The sequence below is a fragment of the Wickerhamiella sorbophila genome (assembly GCF_002251995.1).
Source record: "Wickerhamiella sorbophila strain DS02 chromosome Unknown contig3, whole genome shotgun sequence".
Lineage (NCBI taxonomy): Eukaryota > Fungi > Ascomycota > Dipodascomycetes > Dipodascales > Trichomonascaceae > Wickerhamiella > Wickerhamiella sorbophila.
The window spans coordinates 1,163,479-1,189,951 of record NW_020194004.1 but is presented as its reverse complement, the minus strand read 5'-3'; the positions used below and the strand labels follow the sequence as shown (position 1 = coordinate 1,189,951).

The 26,473-nt window shown below is 47.5% G+C and overlaps 16 protein-coding genes across 16 annotated transcripts; 6 read left to right on the top strand and 10 right to left on the bottom strand.

The window, feature by feature from the left end:
- Positions 1-225: 225 nt before the first annotated feature.
- B9G98_02547 (Xenotropic and polytropic retrovirus receptor 1) lies at positions 226-1,173 on the top strand (the record flags this gene model as incomplete). The annotated part of the gene is made up of 1 exon (XM_024809104.1): positions 226-1,173. One exon carries the CDS (start codon positions 226-228, stop codon positions 1,171-1,173), a length of 948 nt encoding a protein of 315 aa, XP_024664872.1.
- A 30-nt stretch (positions 1,174-1,203) lies between these two features.
- B9G98_02546 (Ribosomal RNA-processing protein 17) lies at positions 1,204-1,845 on the bottom strand (the record flags this gene model as incomplete). Its single annotated transcript, XM_024809103.1, has 1 exon — positions 1,204-1,845. The coding sequence occupies one exon, from the start codon at positions 1,843-1,845 to the stop codon at positions 1,204-1,206; it is 642 nt and encodes a 213-aa protein (XP_024664871.1).
- Positions 1,846-1,927: 82 nt separating this feature from the next.
- On the bottom strand, positions 1,928-5,029 carry B9G98_02545 (Serine/threonine-protein kinase ppk4; the record flags this gene model as incomplete). Its single annotated transcript, XM_024809102.1, has 1 exon — positions 1,928-5,029. One exon carries the CDS (start codon positions 5,027-5,029, stop codon positions 1,928-1,930), a length of 3,102 nt encoding a protein of 1,033 aa, XP_024664870.1.
- Positions 5,030-5,267: 238 nt separating this feature from the next.
- B9G98_02544 (hypothetical protein) lies at positions 5,268-6,044 on the bottom strand (the record flags this gene model as incomplete). Its single annotated transcript, XM_024809101.1, has 1 exon — positions 5,268-6,044. One exon carries the CDS (start codon positions 6,042-6,044, stop codon positions 5,268-5,270), a length of 777 nt encoding a protein of 258 aa, XP_024664869.1.
- Positions 6,045-6,974: 930 nt separating this feature from the next.
- Positions 6,975-8,918, top strand: B9G98_02543 (hypothetical protein; the record flags this gene model as incomplete). The annotated part of the gene is made up of 1 exon (XM_024809100.1): positions 6,975-8,918. One exon carries the CDS (start codon positions 6,975-6,977, stop codon positions 8,916-8,918), a length of 1,944 nt encoding a protein of 647 aa, XP_024664868.1.
- Positions 8,919-8,963: 45 nt separating this feature from the next.
- Positions 8,964-10,526, bottom strand: B9G98_02542 (hypothetical protein; the record flags this gene model as incomplete). The annotated part of the gene is made up of 1 exon (XM_024809099.1): positions 8,964-10,526. One exon carries the CDS (start codon positions 10,524-10,526, stop codon positions 8,964-8,966), a length of 1,563 nt encoding a protein of 520 aa, XP_024664867.1.
- Positions 10,527-10,545: 19 nt separating this feature from the next.
- Positions 10,546-11,772, top strand: B9G98_02541 (UBX domain-containing protein 2; the record flags this gene model as incomplete). The annotated part of the gene is made up of 1 exon (XM_024809098.1): positions 10,546-11,772. One exon carries the CDS (start codon positions 10,546-10,548, stop codon positions 11,770-11,772), a length of 1,227 nt encoding a protein of 408 aa, XP_024664866.1.
- A 6-nt stretch (positions 11,773-11,778) lies between these two features.
- Positions 11,779-13,508, bottom strand: B9G98_02540 (Cobalt/magnesium transport protein CorA; the record flags this gene model as incomplete). Its single annotated transcript, XM_024809097.1, has 2 exons — positions 11,779-11,782; positions 11,824-13,508. The coding sequence occupies 2 exons, from the start codon at positions 13,506-13,508 to the stop codon at positions 11,779-11,781; spliced, it is 1,689 nt and encodes a 562-aa protein (XP_024664865.1).
- Positions 13,509-13,588: 80 nt separating this feature from the next.
- Positions 13,589-15,364, bottom strand: B9G98_02539 (Putative mitochondrial ATP-dependent helicase irc3; the record flags this gene model as incomplete). The annotated part of the gene is made up of 1 exon (XM_024809096.1): positions 13,589-15,364. The coding sequence occupies one exon, from the start codon at positions 15,362-15,364 to the stop codon at positions 13,589-13,591; it is 1,776 nt and encodes a 591-aa protein (XP_024664864.1).
- A 75-nt stretch (positions 15,365-15,439) lies between these two features.
- B9G98_02538 (NEDD8-activating enzyme E1 regulatory subunit) lies at positions 15,440-16,930 on the top strand (the record flags this gene model as incomplete). The annotated part of the gene is made up of 1 exon (XM_024809095.1): positions 15,440-16,930. One exon carries the CDS (start codon positions 15,440-15,442, stop codon positions 16,928-16,930), a length of 1,491 nt encoding a protein of 496 aa, XP_024664863.1.
- A 5-nt stretch (positions 16,931-16,935) lies between these two features.
- B9G98_02537 (ATP-dependent rRNA helicase SPB4) lies at positions 16,936-18,666 on the bottom strand (the record flags this gene model as incomplete). Its single annotated transcript, XM_024809094.1, has 1 exon — positions 16,936-18,666. One exon carries the CDS (start codon positions 18,664-18,666, stop codon positions 16,936-16,938), a length of 1,731 nt encoding a protein of 576 aa, XP_024664862.1.
- Positions 18,667-18,719: 53 nt separating this feature from the next.
- B9G98_02536 (tRNA pseudouridine(38/39) synthase) lies at positions 18,720-19,922 on the top strand (the record flags this gene model as incomplete). The annotated part of the gene is made up of 1 exon (XM_024809093.1): positions 18,720-19,922. One exon carries the CDS (start codon positions 18,720-18,722, stop codon positions 19,920-19,922), a length of 1,203 nt encoding a protein of 400 aa, XP_024664861.1.
- Positions 19,923-19,966: 44 nt separating this feature from the next.
- Positions 19,967-20,791, bottom strand: B9G98_02535 (RNA polymerase II subunit A C-terminal domain phosphatase SSU72; the record flags this gene model as incomplete). Its single annotated transcript, XM_024809092.1, has 1 exon — positions 19,967-20,791. The coding sequence occupies one exon, from the start codon at positions 20,789-20,791 to the stop codon at positions 19,967-19,969; it is 825 nt and encodes a 274-aa protein (XP_024664860.1).
- Positions 20,792-21,779: 988 nt separating this feature from the next.
- Positions 21,780-22,898, bottom strand: B9G98_02534 (Transcriptional regulatory protein DEP1; the record flags this gene model as incomplete). The annotated part of the gene is made up of 1 exon (XM_024809091.1): positions 21,780-22,898. One exon carries the CDS (start codon positions 22,896-22,898, stop codon positions 21,780-21,782), a length of 1,119 nt encoding a protein of 372 aa, XP_024664859.1.
- A 278-nt stretch (positions 22,899-23,176) lies between these two features.
- On the bottom strand, positions 23,177-24,418 carry B9G98_02533 (Mitochondrial import inner membrane translocase subunit TIM44; the record flags this gene model as incomplete). The annotated part of the gene is made up of 1 exon (XM_024809090.1): positions 23,177-24,418. One exon carries the CDS (start codon positions 24,416-24,418, stop codon positions 23,177-23,179), a length of 1,242 nt encoding a protein of 413 aa, XP_024664858.1.
- Positions 24,419-24,865: 447 nt separating this feature from the next.
- B9G98_02532 (Ubiquitin-like-specific protease 1D) lies at positions 24,866-26,392 on the top strand (the record flags this gene model as incomplete). The annotated part of the gene is made up of 1 exon (XM_024809089.1): positions 24,866-26,392. The coding sequence occupies one exon, from the start codon at positions 24,866-24,868 to the stop codon at positions 26,390-26,392; it is 1,527 nt and encodes a 508-aa protein (XP_024664857.1).
- Between the last annotated feature and the right edge of the window lie 81 nt (positions 26,393-26,473).

Below are 26,473 nucleotides of genomic sequence, written 5' to 3'. Positions count from 1 at the left end.
ACACTGATGACAAGATGTCGCCCCAAACGGACTTATTGTGACGACTCGACTTTGCCAAACACTGAAAATTCTGAGTCCAAATACTAACTAGACTTGAACCACCACCTACACTGAGATATGTATTGCTGAGCGTGAGGGTTAATATAGACTATAGAAGTTTTACATCCAAGGTAGTATCAAACCCACTGCTGTGATGAAAAGGCTGTGATCTCATTACGACGACTTATGTCACACCTACCCCTTCAGCTGAGAGTTGGTGCTCTGCTGATAGGAGCCACAGCGGGCTATGGCTTTTGTGTGGACATTCTTAAAGACTACGGGATTAATCTTGCAGGTTATTTTGATGAGGTACTGAGCCCTCGGCGAGCCTCGGTTGAGGTTTGGCGGACAACTCGCAACTTAGCGTTGGTATGGGCAGTTGGGTTCACACTGACTCAATTGGAAGAAAAACTATTTGAAAACGCTGCAAGTATTGTGTGCTGGATCAGTTTATTGACGATTATGGCAATTTTATTCAGACATGCACGGTTTAGGCGCGTTTTCGGGCGCGTTCTTATCGGCGGTCTAAGTGAAGAATACAGACTGGGCGATATCCTTGTGAGCGACTCACTAGTGTCGTTGGCTCCCGTTTTGCTTGATGTTGCTCTGGCGGTCGCTATGCAGGTGAATCATACCAAAGTTACGGAAATAGACCGGGGTCTTGCTGGCCAGCCCGTGCTATTAGTGGCCAGTTTACCCCTTGGTGTCCGCATCAAGCAGTGCTTTTTAGACTACCGCCGAACTAGAAACGCACAGCACCTTGTCAATCTGGGCAAATATTTTGTGAGCAACATCCCCAATGTGCTCAAGATTCATGCTTTGACTTCACCGTCTGCTAAGCAGTATTTGCCCATTGCCTTAGCGGTGAGTTCTGTTTACAGCTTGATCTGGGACTTGAAAATTGACTGGGGTCTTGGAAGAAAAAACCGAGCATATTATTTCGATATGAAGTGGTACTATTTGGCCTCAGTTCTCGATATAATTCTCCGCTTCGCCTGGATAGCTAGCCGGCCTTATGAGCATATTATTCTCCTCCTCCAGGTCCTCGAGCTATTCAGAAGATGGGTATGGATCTTTTTTAGAGTTGAAAGCGAGTGGACGCCAAGAAATGATTTACCAATGCAGGAGTTATAGTATATTTTACCGTAAATAATTTATTCGCATTCAGCGGCTCTTTGTCTTTTTCACCATCTGCTTGCGTTCGGATTTAGGTAAATAACGGAACTTCTTCTTGCGAATCTTAGGCTTGGGCTTGGGCAAAGGTCCGCTCTCAAGCTCTTCAACGTGCCGTGCATATTCGTGGGCCCGTTTGGTGCTTTCCTTCAAAATCGCCTCGGCTCTCGACATGTCCACATATGGATCTAACTGAATCTCCTCGACAGTAACACTGGTTTCGTCTGCACCGTCTGTGTAAATTGTGCGCTTTTTTAGAATGCCAGAGCTGTCTGAGAATCCAGTGAACTCCTCCTCCCGCTCCTGTTCTTGCTCTTCGTCCTCTTCATTGTCTCCGTTGATTGCACCATTGATTGCCTTTTCGGCTTCCTTCAGTCTCTCCAGATCTTTCTCAATACTTTTTTGTTTTTCTTGACGGATTCTCTGGCGCTCGGCAAGCCGCTCTTTCCTGGCAATCTCCTCGGCCCTTTTCTTGGCCTCTTGTTGACGCTTGACCTTGCGTTTGTGAAATCCTGTCAAGTATTCTTCACGAGAATCACGGTCAAAAGATACACTCTCGACTCTAGCCTGGCTTTTCTTCTTTGCATAGACCCGATCACCTTTCGTCAACAAAGCCTGATTCGAAAGAGCCATGGTGGATGACAAAAAAAAAAAAGATGACATTTTTGAAATATTTAGATCACAATATATATATATATATATAAACTACGATGATTTAAGGTGATTTATGGCCGTAAACAAAAAAGTGTGAAAATGCGTCTTCAGTCGCTAATTCTTCTTTAACGAACCCATAAACCTCCATTAATAAATAAGGGAACCTGCTGGTGAAAAAATTGAGGTATCCCGATGGAACTGCTCCAACCAGTTTCTTCATTTCAGGAGTAAAGTCATTATAATGATGGAACTTGTTGCGTAAAGCTCGAAGCAAATCGAAGATACGATCCCCATGGTACTTGCGATACTTGCCAAGATTGTCTAAGAAAGCTTGCGGGAATCGTGCAGGCCAGTCTCCCCCAAGAACTCGGGGGGCTCGCCTTTCCAAGCTTTCCAGCAGTGGGCTGAACTCTTCACGGCTCTCGTTTTCCAGTCGGTCAGAGACCTTGACCAGAAAATCGAGTTTTTCGTTGTCGCTCCAAAACAGCGGATGCTTGAGAATCTCTGCAGTATCGGGCCGACGCCGAGGATTGAACGAAATCATTTGGGAAATAAGGTCGCGAGCTTCAATTGCAAACGGGAAACGATCAAGCTCGTCCAGATTGAAGTTTTGATTTTCAATGTTGATCTGACGAGATACTCCGTCGCCAAATGGGTGCTGGCGAGGCGATAAGGTATAATAAAAAACACAACCGAGCGAGAAAATATCAACTGCTCTTGTGAGGCGACGCGATTGATTCCGCAAAACGTCCGGCAATAATACACCACTAGACGAAGAGTCGGTTTCTTTCGCCAGAGTGTAGCGACTATCCATTGAAATCTCTGGGGCTGTCCAACCAAGCGTTCCAGCATTTGCATTGGTGGTTGCTTGGAAGCTTGATTGTTCACCTTCGAGCTTTTTGCAGAGACCAAAGTCCGAAATCAACAGTCGTGGTGGACCATAAACAACTTTGGATGACTTCTTTTTGTCCTTAACATGCATAGGTTTTGAGTATGCCACAAGAATATTCTGTGGCTTGATATCTCGGTGAACAATTTTCAAGGAATGCAAATGATGTAGTCCTTCTGTGATCTGACGGAGAGTGTCTAAAGGACGGAGGCGAGCCTGAAGATCCAACAAAATACTTGAAGTAACTGTTTCACGACTACTTTCACCTCGAATGACCTCTTCAAGCGACGCTTGACAGAGTTCGAGCGCCAGGAACAAACAGTCTTCGGTTTCATGATTGCAAAAGTACCGAATCACGTTTGGGTGATCATCACTCTCTTGAAGAATCTCAACTTCCTGGGATGCAACATCATAACAGTTACGAACCAGCCGTTTAATGGCCACCTCACGGTTTTGAAAGATGCCCTTGTACACAGTGGTGCCATGACTTCCAGATCCAAGGATTTCCTGTGTGAGGAGAAAAGGGCCCAGCGCGCGGAATGCATCAGAGTTCTGGTTTACAAGTTGCATGGAGTCATCAGATTCAGATTCGATTGCTTTTGCCGCTGTCTGTTCGGCGCGTTCTTTGGCCTCACGAACCTTTTTACCGCCTCTTGACCCCCGCTTACGACGCTGCGGTTTCGTTTCGCTGTCAACAAGAGTATTTAAAGAAGCTGTAGAAAGTGAGCTGTGCAGCTTCGAGTCGTCCGAGGAATCTGGTTCTACCGTGGTCTCCTTCGATGGTTGAACCACAATTTCGGGTACACTTTCGGTTACCACCGGCTCAGCGACCGTAAAAACTTGACGTTGCTGATCCTGAACGGCCCTTTGTTGTTCTTGCTGCAATTTCCACCATTTCCACAGCTCAATCATCTCATGGGGCCCAGGGACCAAGCCCTGTTTAGACGCCAAATAAGCTAAAAGCAACACGGTCAGGAAAGTTGCGACATTCTCAAGAATTCGACCAGTTATGACTTTGATAGATGAAATCACAGGTGGAGGTGGATCTATTAGTTTTGGCTGGTCATTCCCGTCAATCCCGGGTCTGTCTGGCTGAGGCAAAGAGGGCTCCAGGACCATTGATCTGATCTGACACCATTCCGGATGAACACCCACAATTAAACTAGCGAGTTCGTCCAATGATCTGAAAGAGCGGTGGGTTCCAACGCACCATGGCGCGCTTACTGAGCTGCTCAATAATGCGTTATAGTTTGAACCAGAAAGAGCATAGAAAGCACCTTCTGGTGTTTGCCCAACATACATGTCGTTACTACGAGGGGCTTGGTCATGAACTTGGAGCGGCGGTTGAGGCACAATAACTAGCTGAGAGCGTCCTCCACCGACATTTTTTGATGGAGTAAGAACGTCGAATACTTGAACAGCGGTAGAGGGTACCTGAACCACCCAGCGATGCGGGCGGTAGTCATTTGGTGCCATTGCAATCATTGTGTTGTTGAGGATTGGAGTGATATACAGGGAATCCTGAGGTTTTGTGTACTGCCGAACCAGATCAATGTCTCGTGAATTAGAGGCCCAACGAGAAAAGTAGAGCCGCCAAGCTTTAGAGGTAGCTTTGTGATGGATTTCAAGAACGTAGTCGGTGCGCCCAACAAGCAGAGTTCCCGACTGAAGAGGGAAGAAATCAGACTCTGGGGGTGCCTCGCAGGCCGAGAATTCGACGGCTTTCGAAAGTCCGGATCCATAAGAATGGATAACCTCGCCAGTCGTAGCATTCAACGTATAAAGAATTGTGCTCTTGGAACCTGTATAAACCACACCATCGACCATGGCGAACGGTGCCTTTTCAATGAGGTCTTTGATGGAAGCCGGGATCCGCTCCAAACCCGAGGATGGGTTGAAAAAGTAAAGACCGCCGTCACCGTCAGGTTCGGTGATCCACACTGTTTCCAGATCTAGAGCCTCTCGTTCGCCCATTACTTGTTCTACCCTCACTAAGGGCTCACCGTATAGCGACCAATGAAGAGCACCAGTGCGTCTTTCTCGGGCTTGGAGCGTACCATCTATGGTACTGACCAGGACAAAATCAGCAAGTTTCCAATCGTCTATGGATCTTTGCGCGAGCATCAATTGCCCCGGTGGAGAAGCAGTCGAAGGTGGCTTAACAACTAGAGCGTTGTTTTGCTCGACTGTTTTTGAAATCAACGAGCCCCAGCCATAACCTACCTGCGCCTGCTGTAAAAACAGCAGGAGAACGGTTATGAGAGGGCCAAACATTCTTGACAGTCTAGTCTAGCTGCTCTCTACCAAACGAGAAGAGTTTCAGGTCTAAGTTTGAGACTTTGGTGATATTATTAAGCCCCCAATGGAAGGTCACGTGTGGGTCAAGGTTGAGATAGAAGGCACTTAATGTTGAACATTGTGTTTTTGCTGAGAAATCTCATTCGGGTTGTGAGTTTATACTGTACATAATAAGTGAAATAGCGACCATATATAGTCGAAAGGGAGAGCAGGATTAGCGTTCAGGCTGCTGATTCGTCTGTCTATTCTGACATTGATGTAGGGCCCTGGTAAGTTCTTGGCCAAGACCATCGATTCCAAATATACGCTCAATTACTTTAACCTGATCTTCCAAAATCATTTCAGGCCGGCCATCTTGGTAGATATAATCGAGAGCGGGCAGCTGGCAGCCTTTAAGATGGGTGTCGGCCAAAAGATGGTCCAGGTGCTTTGCACCTTCCCACGCTTTCCAGTTAGACCACAAACGATACAAGAGGTAAAATCCGGGGACATTGGGCACAACTGGTACAAGGGCGATAGGCAATGTCAATGGCAACCCGACTGCACAGTAGAGCATGTGGGTTTTGTGCCTGGAAATGCCAGCGGTTGCAAATTTGCCTAGCTCCGAGCGTGCTTGCTCAAATGTCATAGCAGTGGTGGGGTACACCAACTCTAATGGCTCGAGGTCTTTGGCCGAAACCCCGCTCGCCAGAAGCTCTTTGGGCGCGACTAAATCACCGGTTTCCTGCACTTTACGCATATAAGTGTTCTGCGAAGGAACTGTTTTGAGAGACCATTCCTCGTACGGGATTCGCTCAAGTGCCCAATTCACGCCGGCGACGAGCCGTTGTTTCCATTTGGTTGGCGAGGACTCGAAATTCGCCCATGTTTTTGCCGCTTTGGCAGCGACACGGTCATCGAACCGCGGCTTTGATCGGACCTTGGGCAGAAGGGCCTGTTGACAGTATAGAATTGACCTATTGCGCGTTAGCGGTAGCACAATAAGTCTCATGGTCGACCAGAAACCTTAGGGGAATAAGACAGTGGCTAAAATACTGCTTACGCTATAAGCATGTGTGAGCTTACGTAAGCACGCATTCGGCGTGGGAGCAATTTCATCCAACCGTCAAGGAACATCTCTGGCGGCCACCATACTATACACAAAAATTTTCTCTACTCCAGTGCCCTAACCGCAGGAGAGTGTATCGAGGACAAGATGAGTTATTAAAATCATGAAAAATGCAAATCTTTGGCAACAGCACACGAATACCTGGGCTTTGTATCAATTAGTTAAAAATATACACCGTTTGCTATTAGTTTATTCACAGTGCTCGCTTCGGACTCAAAATTTGATCATGCATGCAGACTGCACCCGCGTAGTTGAGACCTTACCCGAAACTATGGCAAAGCTTCGAATTTTGGTGCAGAAGGCGCAGGCGAATAAATGGGGGTAATCGGGAAAGCGGTGTCGACGATTGAATGCCAGTGTTAATCTACCGGAATAACGCTACGGGATTGAGCTAGGTCTCTATGTGTCAGACCGAAGAACTTGTCTCGCCGTCCCGTTCAAAAGTAACACCCACGATACGTTGTTATCTGAACCCCGTTCTGAGATCCGCATGAACAATCCTTTGTGGCAAACATAGTCTGGTAATTGGGACGATAGAATTAGCCTCCCTAGTGTTTGAGAAGCTCCATATATACCCGTCACCTCTTTCCGTACGTGGTATCGCCTTTGCTACTGCGGTTTTGTCACTTGCTATCTTCGTCTAACTCGGCGTGTTGTCTGGTCAGCAGCTGTTGGGGCTTGCATAAGACCGCATATTATGCATGGCACTACCGTCACTTTCTAATTCAACCCTTACTCAACCCCCCACAAGGCCAGAGACAGCGGCCTAGCCAACTGAGTACGCAGAAGTAAATCTTCGATCAAAAATAAGTAATGAGTAGCCTCGCTACGGGAACTTCAGTGGGGATACTTGAAAGCCAACCTGCGAAGCCGCTGGTTGGCCCGCCTGCGATTGACGAAAACGTCAAATCGGAGACGAACACCCATCACGATACAGATGAAGACAAATTACCCACAGGCGCTAGTGCCACTGTGTCGAATGACGGCGACTCGGAGGGCGAAAACACCGATCCCGAACCTTTAGTGCAGCAACTCGACGAGCAGCAAAACGACACAGCGCAGACAGATGCCGGCCAGCGACCAGACAGTGTGGATGGCTTGGCATCTGTGGGGGTGCCTGTTTTGCCCGAAAACACTTCCAGAATCAATGATATCCGGTTAAAGCAAACTGAACTCGCCGGTCATTACTCTACTCTCGCGGGGGCTCTGGCTGCGGCGCTGACAGGCAGGGCCAACCTCTCGGTTGCAAAGATAGATACCGCGTCACTTGCCGACCCGGAATCCACTATTGTGGCCGAAATACATTCAAGCAACAGTGGGTTGCGTATGAAGAAAGAAAAACCTCTTAATTTATTCAAGTACCAACAGCGCCAGATCAAGTCTGCGGGTGCTATCAACGTTGGGGTGATTTGGCGAGAGTTTTACAAACAAAAGGCAGAACTGACGTGGAGAATGCACGAAGAAATTATTGCCAAAATCTCCGGCCTAGAAAAGGGCCGCCTCAGCCGCATGCGAACTGACCCGGGGCCTCTAGAGGTCATCTCAAATAACCTGAACGTGGTTCGCAATTTGGGCTCCGATCCGCGTCTGCTACCAACAAACGACAAAAATATCGAAAAGGATATGAATTTGCTACGACGGAAAATCGCCGCCTCTAAGAAAGACGGCGATCAAAGTGATGACGACGATGACGATATTGACGAAGAGTACCCCTCAGAAAAAGAGCAAAACCTCCATGCATTGCTTTATGAACCTACACAAGAACAGAATTCTTGCCTATATAACCTTGCTGTTGTTGCCCAGCCTGCTTCAGATCAGTTGATTGATCTGTTATCTGTCGGAAACAATGAGCTTTCTCAGTCTCAAAAGCCTCTTCAGCAGGATCCAGTTACTTCTCAACCTATCGCTGTACAGGAGTACTTACCGCCAACTGCCCAGCCTACTAGATACAACAGTGGACAGGGCCAAGAACAGCATATTCCGGTCAAGGCCCCAGAGCTTTCGGAGCACAAAGAAATCAGTTCAGCAATAGAACCACAGATGGCCCCTGGCCCGCGATCAAATCCCATTACAAAGTCTGCGTCCCATGGTCCTACTCACAAGAGAACGTCGTCTCAGACCTCCACGAGACGATCATCATCGCGACAGCGTAAAACTAGCAGCAAGCAGTCTCCACCCCAAAAGCGGCCCCGAGTTGACCACTCGCCGCTAGTACCACCGGTTCAGATGTCTTTGATGAACAGCCAAATGGGCCAACAGGTGCCAATGAACCAAATGCATATGCAACCCCAACAAGTACAGATGCCGATGCCTGCTGGCATGCAAATGTCTATGCATAGCCCGCAACAAGTTGTTACTGCTCCACACCAAATGCCAGCTATATCGCCTATGAACCCACAATCTCAGGTTTCTAACGGCGTCCAGTCCATGTCGTATTTGCAGCCTCAGATGCTTCATCCAATGTATCAAAATGCCCAGCAAATGCCACCACAAATGCAGATGGCTCCAATGCAAATGCAAATGCCAATGGCTGGCTACGGAGTGCCCTCAGGGTACGAGCCACAACAGGCTGGCATGCCTGGAGTTCCGATGAATATGTACCCTGGCGGAATGCCTCCCATGATGCCCGTCTACGGTGACATGTACTTCCAAAACCCTATGATGCAACAAATGGCAGCATACCCACAGTTTGATGATAAAGGAAATGCTGTTTATTATTCTGTTGCCCAGACAGGTACTAATCTGCCTTCCAATTGAGATCAGCTTAATCGCTATCTGTATTATTTAAATAAGTGAGAGTGGTCAATAAACTCTGTTAAAGCCTGTAGCAGCCTCGAGTGCTTGCTTCACATGTCTTGTAGTCTCGAGCGCTTCAAGTTCGACTGAAATTGCGTCATGAGCACCGTAATAAATAGCATCGACAATGCGTTTCCAAAATGCTAAAAGCTTGGGTACATTGAAGATTCCTGAGAACACGTCAGGTATAGAAATGATCGGATTGAGATTTTGGTCGAACGCCATTGGAGAATCAGGCCATTTCTGGAATAGTATAGACTGTAGGTCGTTTCGTGTGGCGATCGTTGGAAGTGCATGGAACAGCAGTTTGCTCTTGGACTCATATATGATATCGAGCATTTGGGGTGCCTGAGCCAAAAAGACGCAGCTCAAAATATTCCACAGCTCAAGCAGGCGCGGCTTGGCATGATCCATCAGGAGCTTCGAGTTTCTCAGGCTAGCCTCTACAATTTGCCAGTGAAGAGGGTGCGATCTGTCAAGCTTGATCTTCGGAACTCTCAAGCCAAGTTCTTTCGCGAAAAATGCAGATTTACCGCCATCGCCGAGTTCAGGTGTTTGGCAAAACCCAGGAATATTGACCAGTTCGAAGCCATGTTCCCAGACCTCATTGGCTCGGACATCATTTGCTCTAACGATAAACGAAAGTTCGCCACTAAGCCACTGCTCAATTGCCACAACAAGTGGATCCATAGCATCTTGGAGCAAGTCAGTGTCATTTTCGTATAAAAACACCAGTGCCTCCGGGTAGCTGGTGGGAAGATACTTTAAGGGCCGAATCGAGCAGAGTGCATTTTCAATTTCAACACAGGTGCCCAAAATTGTCGTTGTTTCAATGCTCAGTAACTTGCTCATACATTTTTCAAGCAGAACTGCCAACGAAGGGCCTAAATGCGGGTCAGCTGTCAACCCTCTGAGGAACGTGAGAACAGATGCCATATCATCAACTTCTTTGAATACCGATTTCAGAGCCAACGAGGAAAGCGTACAACTCTCCAAGTCATCAAATGGACGCGTAGAAAAACCCAAAAGCTTGTAGATCATTTCTCTAATAACATCACGCTCAGTTACTACGTTTGAAAATACCGGGGGATCTTTTTGAACAACTCTGGATGGTTTGATCAAAGCACATTCTGGATCGGACTCGACGGAAGAGTCCGCGGTCTCACTTTGCTCACTAGCAAGTGGTCTTCCGTCCTCTTCTTCCTCTTCCTCTTCACTAGTTTCGTACACAGGGTCCTGCCAATGGTCTCCAACCATAGGGTCCTGTTCCAGAATTTGCTTCCATACGTCAATCGGCGGCTTTGACGGATCCAAATCGGGGGTTTCGGGTTGGGTTCGACCAGGGTGACGCGAAAGCTCCTGAATAACGTCCAACAGCCCGGCGTATTTCGCACAGAGGTTCCTTGTAACCAGCGCCTCGAGTCTAGCTGCCACTTGCGCACGGCCGATCACGTCAAGTGCTTCAATTGTACCCTTATATTTATCATAAATTTCATCCGGCGCAGTGTAGTGCTGGCCATGGCGACGTAGCCAAGCTGATTGCCAGGCTTTTGAGGATACGCTTTCCATCCTGACATAAACCACAAGTATGGCGGATAGCCAGGAAGATCTTATTGCGACGTTTTGCGCTGTGACAAGTGCAGAAGTTGGTACTGCCGAACAATATTTACAAGCTGCCGATTACAATCTTGAAAATGCTGTAGAATTGTTTTTTGCTTCTGGTGGCGCTAGTATCGCGACCCAGAACACCGTCATCAACAATGACGATGTGGCGGCGGCCGAGGCTGCTCAGGCAGCTGAATACGCTGAACCCGAAGTTCGCGAACGTATTGAACGCCGTGTTGACCGCTTAGTCGACCCAGATGTACCGAGGTTTGTTTTTGGTAACGAGCCCCCTATCCCCAGTGCACCCAGGGGTATCTTCAACCAGGGACGTAATATGGATTTTGCGCAGAACATGTCCCCTCATGAGCGCAGGCTCGCAGAATTGTTCAGACCGCCTTTTGACATGATGGAGGACTTGGATCTTGACAGTGCGAAGCAAGAGGCTCAAGAGGAGAAGAAGTGGCTGCTAGTTAATATTCAAGACACCACTGAATTCTCATGCCAACGCCTCAATCGTGATTTATGGAGGCACGAAAGTGTTAAAGTGGTTGTCAAAGAGAATTTTGTTTTTTTACAGTACGACAACGATTCCACTGACGGCCAAATGTACCGCTCTCTATACCCTTTCGAAACCTTTCCCCACATGGCTATTTTGGACCCATGGACCGGTGAACAACAGAAAGTTTGGTCAAAAGTTCCAAGTGTCGAACATTTTTTGGAGGATTTGGTCGAGTTCCTAGGTCAGCCCGGGTCAGTTGAACAAGCACCCCAGGAGCCTTTGTCTGTTAAAGGCACCGCTAGTAATACAACAATTACGCAAGTGCCAGAACCGGAGATTGTTGCTGGACAAGAAAAGCTTGCCGAAGATGGGGAAGAAGAAGAAGAAGAAGAAAAAGAAGAACAAGAAGAAGAGGAAACAACCCCAGAAGATCCCGTTGCCTCCATCGAGCCTCTGGACATCCCAGAACCGGATCCTGGGGCAGATGTAACTCGCATCCAACTACGATTGAGTGATGGCCAGCGTATTGTTCGCAGGTTCAAGGTCTCCACAAAAGTGGCTGAGATATTTGCTATTATCAAGCACTTGAAACCAGAGTTTGCTGGAAAATCACTAGTTTTGACGGCGGGCCGTCAAAATCTTAGCTCTGAACTTGAAAAGACTATCGAAGAAGCTAACCTGAAAAATAGTACGGTACTTGTTGAGAGTTAGCCTACGCTATCTCCCATGTGGGCTGGTGTCGTAGAATTTCCCTTGAACCACCGACATACCTTGAAAAATAGATCAATCGCGGTGTCGTACATCAAAATAACGATAAGACCAGCACTGCATGGTGCTGCCAACGACCAATAATATCCCAACCCGTTGTTTAGTGAATCAAAGTCTGTGAAGTTCATCCCAAAGTATCCACTCAGAAATGTTAGCGGCAGAAATACAACCGTAACCAACGATAGCAGGCGAACCGCGTCACTAGACTGGATGCTGATTGTGTTGAAAATAAGCGTTGATATAGAATCCATGAAACGCATCATTTGTTTCAGGTCCTGATTGTAGCCTTGTGCGTGATCGACGACATCATTCATGTAATGTGCGCCTCCAGTGAACGCAACAAACCCACTATCATTGTCCCGCGGTAACACATCTTTGGGCTTCGGTAGGCGTGCCTTGAAAGAGTTCAAAAATGGTATAATGGGGGAGATTGTGTTTGTCAATACAGTCAAGTCTGTTTTGAGAAGATGCATAGCCCGAGTCAATCTCATGGTGGGATGTAGCACTGCCTCAACTTGGAGACGGTAAATTCGTGCACGATACTCGCTAATAATAGGCTGGATGTGATCAACACATGTGTCGATAATAGACTGAACCAAAATAGTAGGGTCGGCTGATTGTCGGATTATGGTTGAACTCGAAAGCACTCGTTTGACAATTGGATCAATGACCCGCGGAGCTGAGCGTTCAAACATTGTGATGACAGTGTCTTCATTCATGAATATTGAGACCTGCTCAATGGAAACTGTACGCCTCTGGTAATCGAGCGGCATTTTCTTGCGAACTTGTGCCTGATAGTACTCACCGTGGGCATCGCTATGATCCCATAAGTATATTGAACGCCTGGCAGTTTCATCGAGAGCTTTCTGAACCTTGGAGCAAGGAGATACTGGGGAGCCAAAACTCCTCTCATCCATACGATCGGTCTGAGTGTGAGTGTGCGTAGGCTTCATCGAGTTTGTGACTGGAGTGCCACCAGATGATCTTCCTAACAGTGCAGACTTGATTGTATTCATTACCCGGTTAAACCTCGAAACTTCTTGATAGTTTGTTGTGAGTATATGCAACGGGAGACAGAAAAAAACATGCGAAGGGAAGACCTCCATCTTTGGGCGTTGGGGAATATCAAGAGTATCTTCAACAGAGAGAGGATGAAGGTCATAATATTTTGCAATGGGCTCAATAGCCTCCCAGCTCAAACCGTTGACATTGATCCAGCGTAATTTAGCCCATTTTGGCCGTTTCTTAAGATGCTCTTCAAAATCGCAATCTGAGTCCTCACCTCCCTTTGTACCGACACTAAAAGTTTCTATCTCAATGTCTTTATCGGAGTAGTCAATAATAGTGATATCTGATCCAACTGACTCGTCCAATTGGACCGTAGTAGTGTATGGATTTATGCCCGGCTCCAAGCCGATAGGTTCACGATATCTTTCCTCAGTGCTGTCGACCGGTAACAGACTGAATCGACGGCGGCTTTTTGTCGAGTTGTAAGAGCTTCGGAGCGTATTCTTATCGGTATCACTAATTTTGCGCAAGAGCTCAGGTTCGTAACTGTCAGGAGTAACTGTACCGTCACTGCTCAAAGCCGTACAGGAAATAGAATAGTCCGCACCTTTGAACGAAGCTGTTGATGATCCTGAGCTTGAATCATGACTGTAGGTTTCGTACAACACCATTCGTCAACTCTTGGAGATGAAAAGCTATACGCCCACCGAACCGTCTACAAGCACTAATACGATAGAGTTGTTTGTATATACTACGTGGCTGCCCGTATTAGCCCGGGATTCAAGTTATAGTTTAATATTTTAAAGTTGATAAGAGTGGTTGCCGTACCTCGATTGAGTTTCGGACACAGCTCTTGAATCACCTGAAAGCTCTTGTCCCTTTGAAGTAGCTGCAATTGTTTTGGGGTTGGTGGAAGACCCCGCCATAATGCATGCTTGGAAAGGTAAACAAGGGCGTCTCTGCCCCAACTGTTTTCAGCCAGCTGCTCAGTTGCCTGGATAGCGGATTTAAGTTCCTTGGTTTCGAACTTGTCAAGGTATTTCCAAACTTTAAATTGTTTACCTTTGATAGGAATTTTGTATCCCTGTTGACAGGTCCAGACAGGTTCATCAGTTTGTCGGGATTTTTTCTGAACCACTCTGAAGTGATATGGCTGGGATGGGGGCCCAAACAAATACCATCGCTTTTGATGAAAAATCCAGCTCAATGGACTTTCTCGAGGAGATTTTGGTTTGTACTTGGCAGTGAAGATATCATTAATGCTGTAGTCCACGTGATGCTCAAGTTCAATATCCTTTATAGCAGCAGTCTCCCCCGGTGGGAGAGTGTTCTCGCCAATTTCGGCATCGCTACCAACTGTCCTGGGCTCTTTTCCGGCAAGTATTGGGGACAGGTCGGTAGGACCGGAGTAATTCGTGAGCTCAATGAATTGAATCACGTGGCAGTGATCTTTCCCCGGGAACACTCTCAACCCACGACCGATCATCTGCATTGCTAGCCCTATTGATGCAATTGGTCGAGCCAAAATGATTTGATCGATACAAGGGATATCAGTACCTTCAGTAAGAATTCCGCAGTTAACAATGATAGGAAATTTTTGTTGCTTGAAATCGGATATTACCAGATCACGCTCTGCACTGCGCATGTTCCCATGCACACCTCTGCAGTCAACACCATCTTCCCGGAACCGTGCCACTAATCTGTCTGCTTGATCTATGTCCATTGTGAAAATGACGGTGGACTTGTAATTTGAGTGCTCTTTCCACAAGCTCACGACCAGCTCGATACCTTCATCAGACTTCAGCACATGGTTTTCGCCTCTGATTTTCTCTGCTCCGAGTAACCCGCCGCCAAATGCTTTAACATTAGTAACTTGAGCACGACATAAATGACCAGACTCTATCATTGATTGGACTTGACGATGGTAAAAGACGTCATCAAAATAGCCGTCCAATGGTCTCGCGTCATGGCGGAAAAAAGTGGCTGAAAAGCCTACCAAATAAATATTGCAGTCTGGCTTATTGACGCCAAAGTAATCCAGCACCTTTTTGTAGGTGGCTGCAGCGGTGTGGTGGGCTTCATCAATAATGATCATTTTGAAATCGCTCGGGGTGAATTGTTCGAGGCGGTTGTCTCGCGAAATGCTGGCGACCGAAGCGACACAAACCTCTGCACTTCGCTGATCCTCAAAGCGTTTAGTGCCAATTTCAAGAGCAACCTTCATATTTGGATACATTGCCTGGAGAGTGTGTGCAGTCTGGTAGCAGAGCTCACGTCGGTTTGTGAGGATCAATGTCTTTGGCCCCTGCTCAGGAAGTGGATCGACAAGTGATACCAGCTTGCTGAACACAACCGTTTTACCACTGCCAGTCGGTAGACTGATCGCGGCTCGCCGCTGGAAATTCAACCGATCGAGAACAGTATCTATGCATTCTTGTTGGTACGGACGCAGTTCAATGCCTCCTAAGTTGCGCACACCTCTTCGCAAAGCACGCCCAATTGGCCTTGCGAAAAAGCTCTTCAACATGCGTGTATAAAATATTCCTACAATAGGTCAAAGTCCTTTATATTCCATACATGTTGGTTTGGGAAACCAGCTGACATGAACAAGTACGATCGCCAAATAAGGCTTTGGTCTGAGGCCGGACAGGGCTCATTAAAGTCTGCCCGGCACCTTGTGCTTGGTGTTACAGCAGCAACAACGGAGTTTGTAAAAAATATGGTCTTGGCAGGCATTGGGCATGTCACAATCGTTGATGGCAACAGCGTGACTGAGGCAGATCGGTCGGCCAGCTTTTTTATGCATCACGATGTGGATGGCAGTAACCGAGCCCAAGTAATAGCCCAATATATTCAAAGCCTGAACGACGAAGCAGAAGTAGTTGGCGCCGCCGAGAATCCGAACCACTACATTCAGACCCCTGAGCTACTTGCTTCATATGACATTATTATTACAACGCGACTAGCAGACGACATTCTGATGCAACTGTGGAAAAATGTATGCAAAACATCCGTGCTTATACAGATTGACTCTTACGGATGTGTCGGACAAGTCCGATCTTTCTTTCTATGGCATACAATTGTCGATTCTCACCCTGAGAGTCGCGTGGAGTTGTATTTACACAATCTCTGGTCCGAGATCGAGTCCTATTCTGATTCAATTGATCTTGAGGCGCTTGAAAATCATGATCATGAACATATTGCGTTTGTTGTTTTACTTATAAAAGCACTTCAAGAGTGGAAGCGGAGGCATCATAACGGCCCTCCTTCAACATTGCCAGAGAAGAAAGAATTCAAAGCCATTATCAAAGCGTTCGAACGAACATACGATCAAGAGAATGTTTCGGAGGCTGTGCGTAATGCTTGGAGAGTGTCGGTTCCTAAAGTTCCCGAAGGACTCTCCAAATTATTCGAAATCCAGGAAGGCTGTAACCTTCGAGAGTTTGGTTTGCAGCTGACATTTTTCTCGCTTGTGAGGGCACTTAAACAGTTTGTGGCAAAGTATGACCGTTTGCCACTTTCTGGAGATTTACCGGACATGAAGTCGGACACTGCTGGGTACAATAGAATAGTGGAAATCTATCGAACAAAGGCTAAACAGGATGCGGAACAATTTGCTCGGGTATACTTGAATTTGTGTCAATTAGAAGGACTCGAACCTGCCAGCCAGTCAGAAATCGAGCATTTCTGTAAGAATTGCCGTCACATTCGAGCTCTAAGAGGTGTACCACCCAACGAAGATAAGAGGCTTAACTTGCGAGTTCACGAGGATTCTGAATTCAAAAGCATTTTTTCGGCAATCTGTGGAGCTAACGAATACCTTTACCGCAACCATCTAACTACATGGTATGGTGACCAGTCTGCTGCCGAGGCTTTGCGAGACTATTCTGCGCATTACGCTGACCAGGTGGGCTTGGTTTACGATTCAAGTGCAGAGGAACTGCATTCTGTTTCTGCATTCCTGGGGGGCATTGCTGCTCAAGAGGCAACCAAGTTCACCCTGCATCAGTACACACCCTTTATGCATACGCTTGTTTACGATGCTATCAAACAAGCCACTCATGTATTCCTTAACGGTGAAATATTTAATTAAATACTTTACAAGTCAAAAACAGGTAAATTGTTATTAGTTTTCCTTTTTCGAGCTTGCACTTCTTCTTTCCAGTCTCGTTGCACATCGCTGTCGTCAGAGTCAGAGTCGTGCTGCTTACTCTTGGCGGCTATCGCTCGGTTTTGGCGCTTGTCACGGCGTTTGGCGGCATCGTCTTTTCGCTGAACTTTATCAGACCAGGCGACTGTGTTGCGTTCTTTTCGTTTTCGTCGGTTTTCAGCAGCTTCTTTCGACTCGCTGGCTTCTTTAGTTTTCAAACGAGCCTTTTCTTGCGCTTCATTGGCATACTTGTAGTTGTCCATATCAAATGGCTCCACCAACCAGCCATTCTCTGGCACGTTCTCTTTGTTTTTGAGTTCAGGCATTCTTGGCAGACGCAAAATACCAAAAGACCGACCAAGCTCAATCAAGTCTAGGCAGGCAACCCTGAAAATAGAGCTGGCGGTGTGGTTCATGTAGAAACGCACATAGGACAAGAATGAGCGCAGGGCTAGATCATGCCTTGCTCTATCCTCACGAACCCAAGACTGAATGCGATCAAGGTATTGTTCGCAAGTTAGTGAGCCCGTGTCCAAGTCCAGCTCGGACATGGGCACTTTTCGCACATCCATGAAATCCACATATCCTTGTTCTAGATCACCGTTCAGAAACACGGCACTTTCGCCACGCTTGCCTGCCCGGGCGGTCCGGCCTGCACGATGCACAAACATATTGGGATCAGCAGGAGGATCGACCTGGAGAACAAAATCAACATCCGGAATATCCAGCCCTCGAGCAGCAACGTCTGTAGTCAAAAGGATGCAACGGTCATTGCATTCCGTGAACTTGTCCAATGTTTTAATACGAGGGCCCTGGGCAAGCTGGCCATGCATTGAAAACAGTAAGGTGTCGCTCAGGAATAACTTCAAGACTTGATACCAGTAGGTTACTGAGATGCAGGTTGGAAAGTATGCAATAGCCTTGGTGTAGCTTTTCGTTTGTAGAAGATTAAGCATTTTCGGCAGCTTTTCCGTGGGGGAAGCAGTAATATAGTTAATGTTAAGCTGGTCAGGCGTCGCATTAGCACTTTGCACAGAAACCTTCACAGGATTGCGCATGCCAACTCGAATGATGTCCTGAATGAAGCCACTCATTGTAGCCGAGAAAAGACCGACTCGTTTTTGTTTTGGTAGGAGCCCCAAAATTTTGTTGATTGTCTGATCAACTCCTAGATCGAGCAAACGATCGGCCTCATCAAGCACCAACAAGTCGACGGCTGAGGTGCGAACATGCTGAGCAGTCAAGAGCTCCAAAAGCCGGCCTGGAGTAGCAACGACAATATGCGGGGGTTTAGAAAGAAAGTTTTTCACATCAACCACAACGCTATTGGTGCCGCCGGTAACAAGTTGAGTGCGATAGAGCTTTGGATTTGGTGCGAGCTCAATAACGTTGTTTAGAACAGTGAAAGTTTGCTTGGCAAGTTCACGGGTTGGAGAAACAATAATAACGTTAGTGTCGCCCATTTTCAATGGATCCAAGCGACCTAGACGGATCAATGCCGGCAAAAGAAACGCCAACGTTTTTCCTGAGCCCGTAACGGCTTCAACAACGACGTCCTTGTTACCCGCTAACAAAGGAATCGTAGAAGCCTGCACGGGCGTCATTAGTTCAAAGCCCAGCGTTCTCATAGCCTCCACCATCCATGGTAGCAAAGGATTCCCCCATTCTCTCGAGGCCATTAGTTTGAAAAATGTATGAAACTTAGATAATATTTTTTTCTCCTAGACCCTGCATGTACCGAAGAATGTCGACCTACGAGAAATGGACTAAAGAGGCATTAATTGCACGGGTTTTGGAGCTAGAGAACAAGACCAAGCCACATGTACCGAAATCGTCGGCCAAGGAGCTGCCGACGAAGCGGGCAAAGCAAATGGACTTTTCCAAGTATACCACCCGTCCTGTCGCTATTCGATTCGCATATCTGGGGTGGAATTACCATGGACTCGCGGTACAGAAAGACCCCAAGACGCCGACTGTTGAACAGAAAATACTGAATGCATTGTACAAAACACGCTGTATTCCGAGCGAGAATCCCCTGGACTGCAATTTCAGCCGCTGCGGACGAACAGATCGGGATGTCAGTGCAATGGCTCAAGTGATCTCGCTGAATTTACGGTCAAACCTGTCTCTTGAAGAGCAAAGAGATCCAGCAAACGATTCTCGGGAGCTGGACTATCTCAAGATTCTCAATAGCCATCTACCAGCGGATATTTTGGCATACGAGATCTGCCTTCGTCCACCCGAGGGATTTGACGCACGGTTTAGCTGCAAATACAGACATTACAGATACTTTTTCAATGCCAGAGATCTGGATGTTGAGAAGATGAACGAGGCTGCGCAACTGTTAATCGGTGAACATGATTTTCGAAACCTCTGTAAAGTAGACGCCTCGAAGCAGATCACCAATTTCAAGCGGACAATTCTTCAAGCAGAAATTGTCCACTCCACTGGGGACCTTCACTTTCTTAGCCTTCGGGGCACTGCTTTCCTGTGGAACCAAGTGCGATCTGTTATGGCGATTTTATTTATTATTGGCCAGGGCCTTGAACCGGTTGATGTCTTGAGCAGACTTTTGGATGTCGATGCTACACCACGTCGTCCAGCATATGAGATTGCTTGGGGAGTCCCACTTGTGCTATACGACTGTGGGTTTGAAGAGATGGAGTGGAAAAAAAGTGCGTATACCACTCTAGAGCACGTACACAACGTATACCATGAGCACTGGCAAAAAATGGTCATGGCCGAGACAATGTTGCAAGTCGTGTCCCCATTTTCGCAGCCATTACCTACTGGAAGACTTAATGTGGGTGAAGGCATCAATCCCCGATCCAAATACGTTTCGCTGTTCCAACGACAATTTCTAGAGAGCCCAGAGGTTGTGAACGAGCGGTGGCTCAGAAAGCAGGACGAGAAACAAACAGATGAAAAGAGATAGAAGTACATGACTATAAATAATGTGTTGTTGCTAGAATGCGATTCTCAAAAATAGCACATCTGGTAGAGAGAGGGCAGTTTCTGATGGGTCTTTTGCCAGGCGCTGAGGATCTCGATAATCTCGGTATCGGGATCAGGGCTCTGGCAGATCATATTGGCAAGCTCCAAAATGGCATCGGCACCAGCAGCCGCTTCAACATGGTTATCTTCGATCTCCACGTTAATGACATGTACAGGGCGGCTGAGCTTGGCGCCGCGGTGGAGTAAGTCGATGCAGACCGAATCGAAGCAGCGCTCTTGGCATGTAAAAACGACATCAAAGACCTGGTTCTGGTCCTGCCAGCGTTCTGGGTGGTCCTTGATCCGGCGGTTCCGATCCAACATGTTAAGAACTCCATTAGCAGTGTAAAGACGCGTATCCCTGGTGGAGAGTTCACGGTACATCTCATTGTACGGTACGTTGAACTGATAAACCACGGGCTTGTCGATGGCAGGGCCAGGGAGGCGAACGGTGCTACCAGTGCCAAAGGAGGCAACGTTGAAGCCGTTTTCCTTGAGCAGCAGATGAGCAGCCATAGAGCGGTTCTGATTGGAGGCACAGACTGTGCAAAACTGCATGAGTTTCTTGTTTTCCTCGGGCATTCTTTTTGGCTTTGGTAGGGAAAAAAGTTCAGGGGATGTGGGTGGGGTTACTAGGGAACGGGCGCGCAAAATAGGTGATTTAAGAAACTTCAGACGAGATTTATTAGGTCCTAAAGCAGGAGAGCCTGGATTTGAGCTGGACGGCGAGGGCGATTTCTTACTCGACTTTGGCCGAAGATGAGGGGGACAAGCAAAGGTGTGGATGACGGGCTTGACTTCTTGACTCATAGATTTATTGACGTTGAAACTTTGTACTCGAGGTCAGAATAATGGGATGGCAACAACTTTTTATAGTACCTGAGAACAGCCTCCAACTAAGTAGAGAGTATCAATATGAACATCAAATTTTCCCAACCTCCCAAGTATAAACGCCTGCTTTGCGCCATGCAGGGCGCCTAACTCTAACTCAGCTTCGCGCATAATCACGAGGCCCACGTGGGAGGAGCTCGAAATCCCATTGGCTGTCAGCAGTGGACCCCTCGGGGACGGTTTGGGAAAGGAGGCGCGAGGGGTGAACAGCAACTCCGGAATTAAACAGGATTTTTGGACCATTGCAAATATGCAGGATAGCGATCGCCGTAAAATTTAATGCAAGTTACTTAAAGTTTGTCTCTAGACCGCGTTTACCCTGCCACCGATGCCAAGGACTTGAGAGGGAAAAAGAAATGCAGTACTTGCTGCAGGTTGCATGCAGACATGAATCCGACCGTTTACTAGAGTCGTATTCTGAGGGAGGCAGTGCAAGTCAGACAAACTAATCATAAAGATTGGCCAGGCAGCCGAAATACCAGAAAAGCGTTTAACGCACTCTGTAAGATTATCATGTGTGTGCAACGAAGGTTAGTGCCAATTTAAAAGAAAACAGAATCAAAGCTTTCTAGGGCGAAATTGCGGGGAATAGTTAAATTAATGTGCAAAATAAAGGTACAGCAGTAACAGAAATATATATTGGGGGCCTGTGTAAATAATAAAAATAATGAAACTCCAGCTAGAAATATTAGAAGGTCGGCGGAGGGACGCATGGTGACTGGAAAGCCATGACCTTCCCCGTATGCGTGCTCACGCTCCATTTTCTAACCTTAGTCAAAGTTCCGCACCATACAGGCTGGATTCAGTGCACACTCAAATTAATTAGAATTTTGGTGGGTGCGATCTCATTTGAGCTTAGTGCCGACTGCCGTGCTGGCCTCGTATCGTGTAATTGTACAATCAGAAACTAACAAAGACCCAGAGCCGCTAGATCTTCGTTTTTCTCTTCCATGGATGCTTCTGAAACCCGGGGTGCTGCAGGGAATCCAGCAAACTTTTGTATGGCCGCCAAGACAGGGCCGCTCGACACGTGGTCCTGCCCCAGGCCCCTGTAGCCATAGTCGGGTACCATTCTATCGGCTGCTCTTCGCTCGTAATTCACCTGGTACCATTTGCGGGTGGTTTTCGACAGTAGCTCGCTGCGCAGGTCAAATCGCTCCCGAACAAATTGCTGATGCAGATGAGCCCGTGTAGCCTTCGTTTGTTTGTGGATACACTCGAGCTGGTATTCATGTAAAACTCGACCCCGGTCAACTCTATCGTCCAGGCGGCTCTTTATTGACTCTTGGATGGTCGACAGCTCTGGGTGACTTCCCTCAACACACATCTGTATCTCTAGCTCGTAGCGGGCCATTTGATCTTCATGTACTTGATTGCGGAACTCTGCAAACTGGACCTCGATATCTGTCAGAAACCCAATGGCTTCTTGGCGCTGTTTTTGTGCGGCGGCTTGCTCCTCGTCATCCACCTCGTCCTCCTCTCCACTGTCGGCTCCAATATCCTGTTCGGCTCCACTGTCGGCTTCCTCTGGACCGCTGATTTCAGAGCCAGCCTTGCCTGAATTGGATTCCGCACTACCTTGTCCCACGTCCTCCGCCTCTTCTGGCGCTGGCTCGGCGCTAACATGTGCTTTTCTCTTTCGGAGCTCTCGATTGGCACCGCCTAATTTTTTCCCACCTGATTTACTCTCGTCGGTGTCATTAGAGTCATTTGCATCTCCATTTGTCGCCTTCTTCTCCCCGCTCTCCTCTGCGGGTTCAGGTGTGCCTGGCGGTGAAATGCGAGTGCGCTTCGCTGGGCTGGTTGAAGCGCTTGAAATCGGTCGCTTCTTCGTCGGGCTTGTATCGATATGCTCAGTTTCTGCTTCTGAGTCCGGCAGATCACTGTCGTCCTCAACCGGGGCCGTTGCGACTTTGCCGTTTTGCTTGGGCCGGGCCGCTGAAACAGCCCCATTCGCGGCATCTAGTGATGGTTGAGTGCTAGGATATTCTTCCGACTCATGTACTGTCGCAGTCTTCGTAGGCATTGCGTTGACGAGCACGGAGTTCGGGGTTGAGTAGCTGGATGGGCTAATAATCCCTTTCAAGTCGCTTGGGAGAGCAGGGTAAGTACACGGCTGGAGATCTCGAAACAAAAAATTGAGTTCTCTGGGCTCCTCCCTCCTAAGCCCAAGGGTAAGGGTGGCCTCACCGCAGGCGGTAGGCAAACTGCTCGAACACTCTGAGATTTAAACGAATGTCTAAAAACATTAGCTACCATTGTAGCAGTCTCTTTATACATATACATGATTAGCGTCATTGTTCCTTAGGTCCACTCCTGGGATTTGCCGCGGACAAACTCTAGGATCTTCCAGCCATTGGTCTCTGGGTTTTCCATCTCCTCGGGAATGCGAGTAATAACCATCACATAGGCAGACATAAGAATTTGGTCAGGGATACCAGCAACAACCTCGTCGGTCTTGATGCTCTTGTAGCAGTTGGTTTCCTGAACACGGGCACTCACAACATACACGGGGATCTCAGCAGGCTGCAGCATTTTTGTCTGGACAATGTCGGCTCCACGGACGTCCAGAATACGACCAGCAGAGTACAGATGCTTCTCACGGTACTCCTTGGTGGTCTGATTCCAGACGTTGAAAGAGGCTTCACTGAACCACTGCTTCAGCACTTCCTGATCTCCACGAAGATATGCGTCCAGGACCTCAGGTAAGATGAAGTTTCGCAGATCCTGAAGGAAGTTGTCCTGTGAAAAGTTCGGGTCCATTTGCTTGAATGCACGGGCAACTTGGCCGCTTTCTGTCTCGGCAAAGAACCAGCCGATCTTGTCGGTAACTGTGCGAACGGCCGAAACAAGACCGTTCTCACTTTCCTCGTAGGCGAGTTTCATGTCGCCAATTTTACGGCCCAAAGGTGTGGCCTTGAAATCAGTATCAGGCTTGGCAGTGGCGTGCACCACAACGCTCTCTCCTGCATTTTCGTTCGCTTTGACAGGACCGTTACGGCCTGCGGCAAGATCAGCTATGCGACGCTTTTCTAAATCTCTGAGACGACGAGCTCTACGCTGCTCCTTCGTCTCAAAGCCACCATAACGAACGGATGCACCGTCATCAATAACATCCTTTACGCTCTGATACAGTTCAGTTTTGCGCAAAGGTTCGGAAGCCTTCTCCAGTACATCGGCAGTTTTCGAGGCTGCGTCACGAGACAGCCGAACGGGGGGCGAATTCCAGGTGGCCGACGCAACATGGCCGGCAGCCTCGGAAGTCTTCTTAATAGCCCGACCAGTGGCAGAGCCGGCTTCTTTGGATTTTTCTAGTGCCTCTTTCGCCCGCTTGAATGCGTTACTCTCAGACAAACGGCCAGTTTCGTCCTGTAATGCTTTAATATCTTCTTTCAACTCCTTGGACTTTTTCATCTCGGTCCGAAATGTCTCCATAAACACCTGGAAAGGCGTCTTGTCCTGCCGATTCGCAGCCCAAGCAGAGCTGTGAAAGTTGCGGGACGCTGTACAGAACCTCAAGTTTCGAATAGCCCGTAGAGACAGCATTTTCTATTCTCAAGATTCACAAAGTCAAATAAACCTGGGCGATCTTGGGCAGTACGGGGTCAAGAGTTATCACTCTGGATGGCGCTTATTTTTCAAAACCCTGTGACTTTTTTCCCAAGGTTTTTTGGGAGGTCGCAAACTGCCGGGTAAATGACTCAGATCGGCTACTACCCCAGTTGCCGCTCCCCACAGCCAAGAGATTTTGGGTTGGTGGTCACGTGAACTGCAATTGCCCCAACACCCCTTGTGGCAACCAAGTAGTGACCGGTAAAAATCCCAAGATCTTTTTTTTTTGAACTGCCTGGTCGTGACATCCACACCTCAAGTTCTATTTCATTAGGGATCGAAGGGTGCGTTTTCTATCGGGGTCCACGAATTCCAGACCCAGGCTGTAAAAAACCCCAAAAAAATTGATGGAAATAACCAAAGTCTCTCACGCGTCCCTCAATGTCGAATAAGCCAAGTCGTCATGTTAAAGATCGAGGACTTATGCACTCCCTGAATACACGACCAGCGCAGTATAAAAGCTTGTCTCAAATGAACTCTTCCAAACCTCGTAAGGTACTTGCCAACTGCTCTGTGAGCTGTTTGATTCTCGAGGATGGGCCAGCCCCCGGCACGGAAAAAGTATTCAAGGCAATTTTGCACTTGAGCCCAACAGCAATTGATATAACTTGGGATCACAAACGTCTTCTATCCTTTTGGGCTGATTTGTCTTCCGTCGAACAGAACATTCCTCACGAAGATTATCTGCTACGAGGCAACCGGCCGGCGCCCATAAGGATTCGGTTTGAGGATAAAAACGACAAAGTTCTTTTTTTGAACTATGCGCGTAAAAAGGATAAACTGCGATCCTCATTTTCGAGTTTATCCAGCGTTGAAAGCCCGGCAAAGCTCAAGCTCATCGGATCCAAGACCCCTATTTCTACTCTTGATCAACCTGAAATCGAAAAAGAGGATCCTAACAGGAAAAGCTCGAGTAAGAATGATAGTCCACAAACTAATGAAGAGCACTATTCTGGCAACTCGTTTTCAAACTCGCCGGAGAGGGCCAAACCAAAACGACCTCGTCTGGTTGTGGACTATGCTGCTGAGGACTCTTTGGACGAGCTCGGCATGGATCCTGCTGAGGAACCTACTGAGGAATCAATTGCCGACCTTAAAAAAAGAGGCATTAACGGCGCCAGTTATACAAGTGTCTCCGAGCGTCGGGCTATAAAGTTGGCAGCATCCGACGTCGGACGACTTCTCCCCAGGTACTATTTGAACGATAATCTCATCAACTTCTTTTCGAGAGTTTTCATGGATGAATATGGCAATCAAGACAGCAAGTTCAGTACCCATGTGTTCAGCACGTATTTCTACAGCCAAGCTAAGAAGGCCTCTGGGTTGGATCGGATGGCGTCGTGGCTAAGCAAAGTGCCGTTAGACAAAAGCATATATCTCATTCCCATTCACGGTGCTTACCATTGGACTCTGGCTGCAGTGATTGGATTTGATACTATTTTGGAGGGAAACACTCTGTCGTTAATTCTATCAGACTCGCTGGGTGTGGCCAATATCAAAGCAAGAGGCATTAAACCGGTTGTCAAAGATATTTTCAGAAAACTCTTTGAGCTGAAATACCCTAACGAGGTATTTCAGCCGAAAATTTGTACTATCATTGCAAAGACACCCTCCCAATCAAACAGTGTCGATTGCGGGGTGTTTATTCTTGACTATGTCACTGATATTCTTCGTGACCCCAAGCGATTTGTTGAAGAAGTCAATAAGAAAAGAAGCCTACTAGAGCTGGATTGGGACGATATTTCCACCAATTCCGACTATGGCGACCGCGAAAAGTACCTGAGCATCGTGCAAAAGTATGCCACTTCTGAAGAAGAGCTGAAGGTAGCTGCCAGCTCGGAGATTGGCAGCCCGCTAGATATTGAGGAAGTCAAAGTCTCAAAAGTGAAAAGAAACCGCCGTATTTGACCAGATTCACCTTATTTATAAATTGCATTTTTATCTACCTAACGCCCCCCCTATGTGCTCGTTAATGTTCGAACGCGTCTT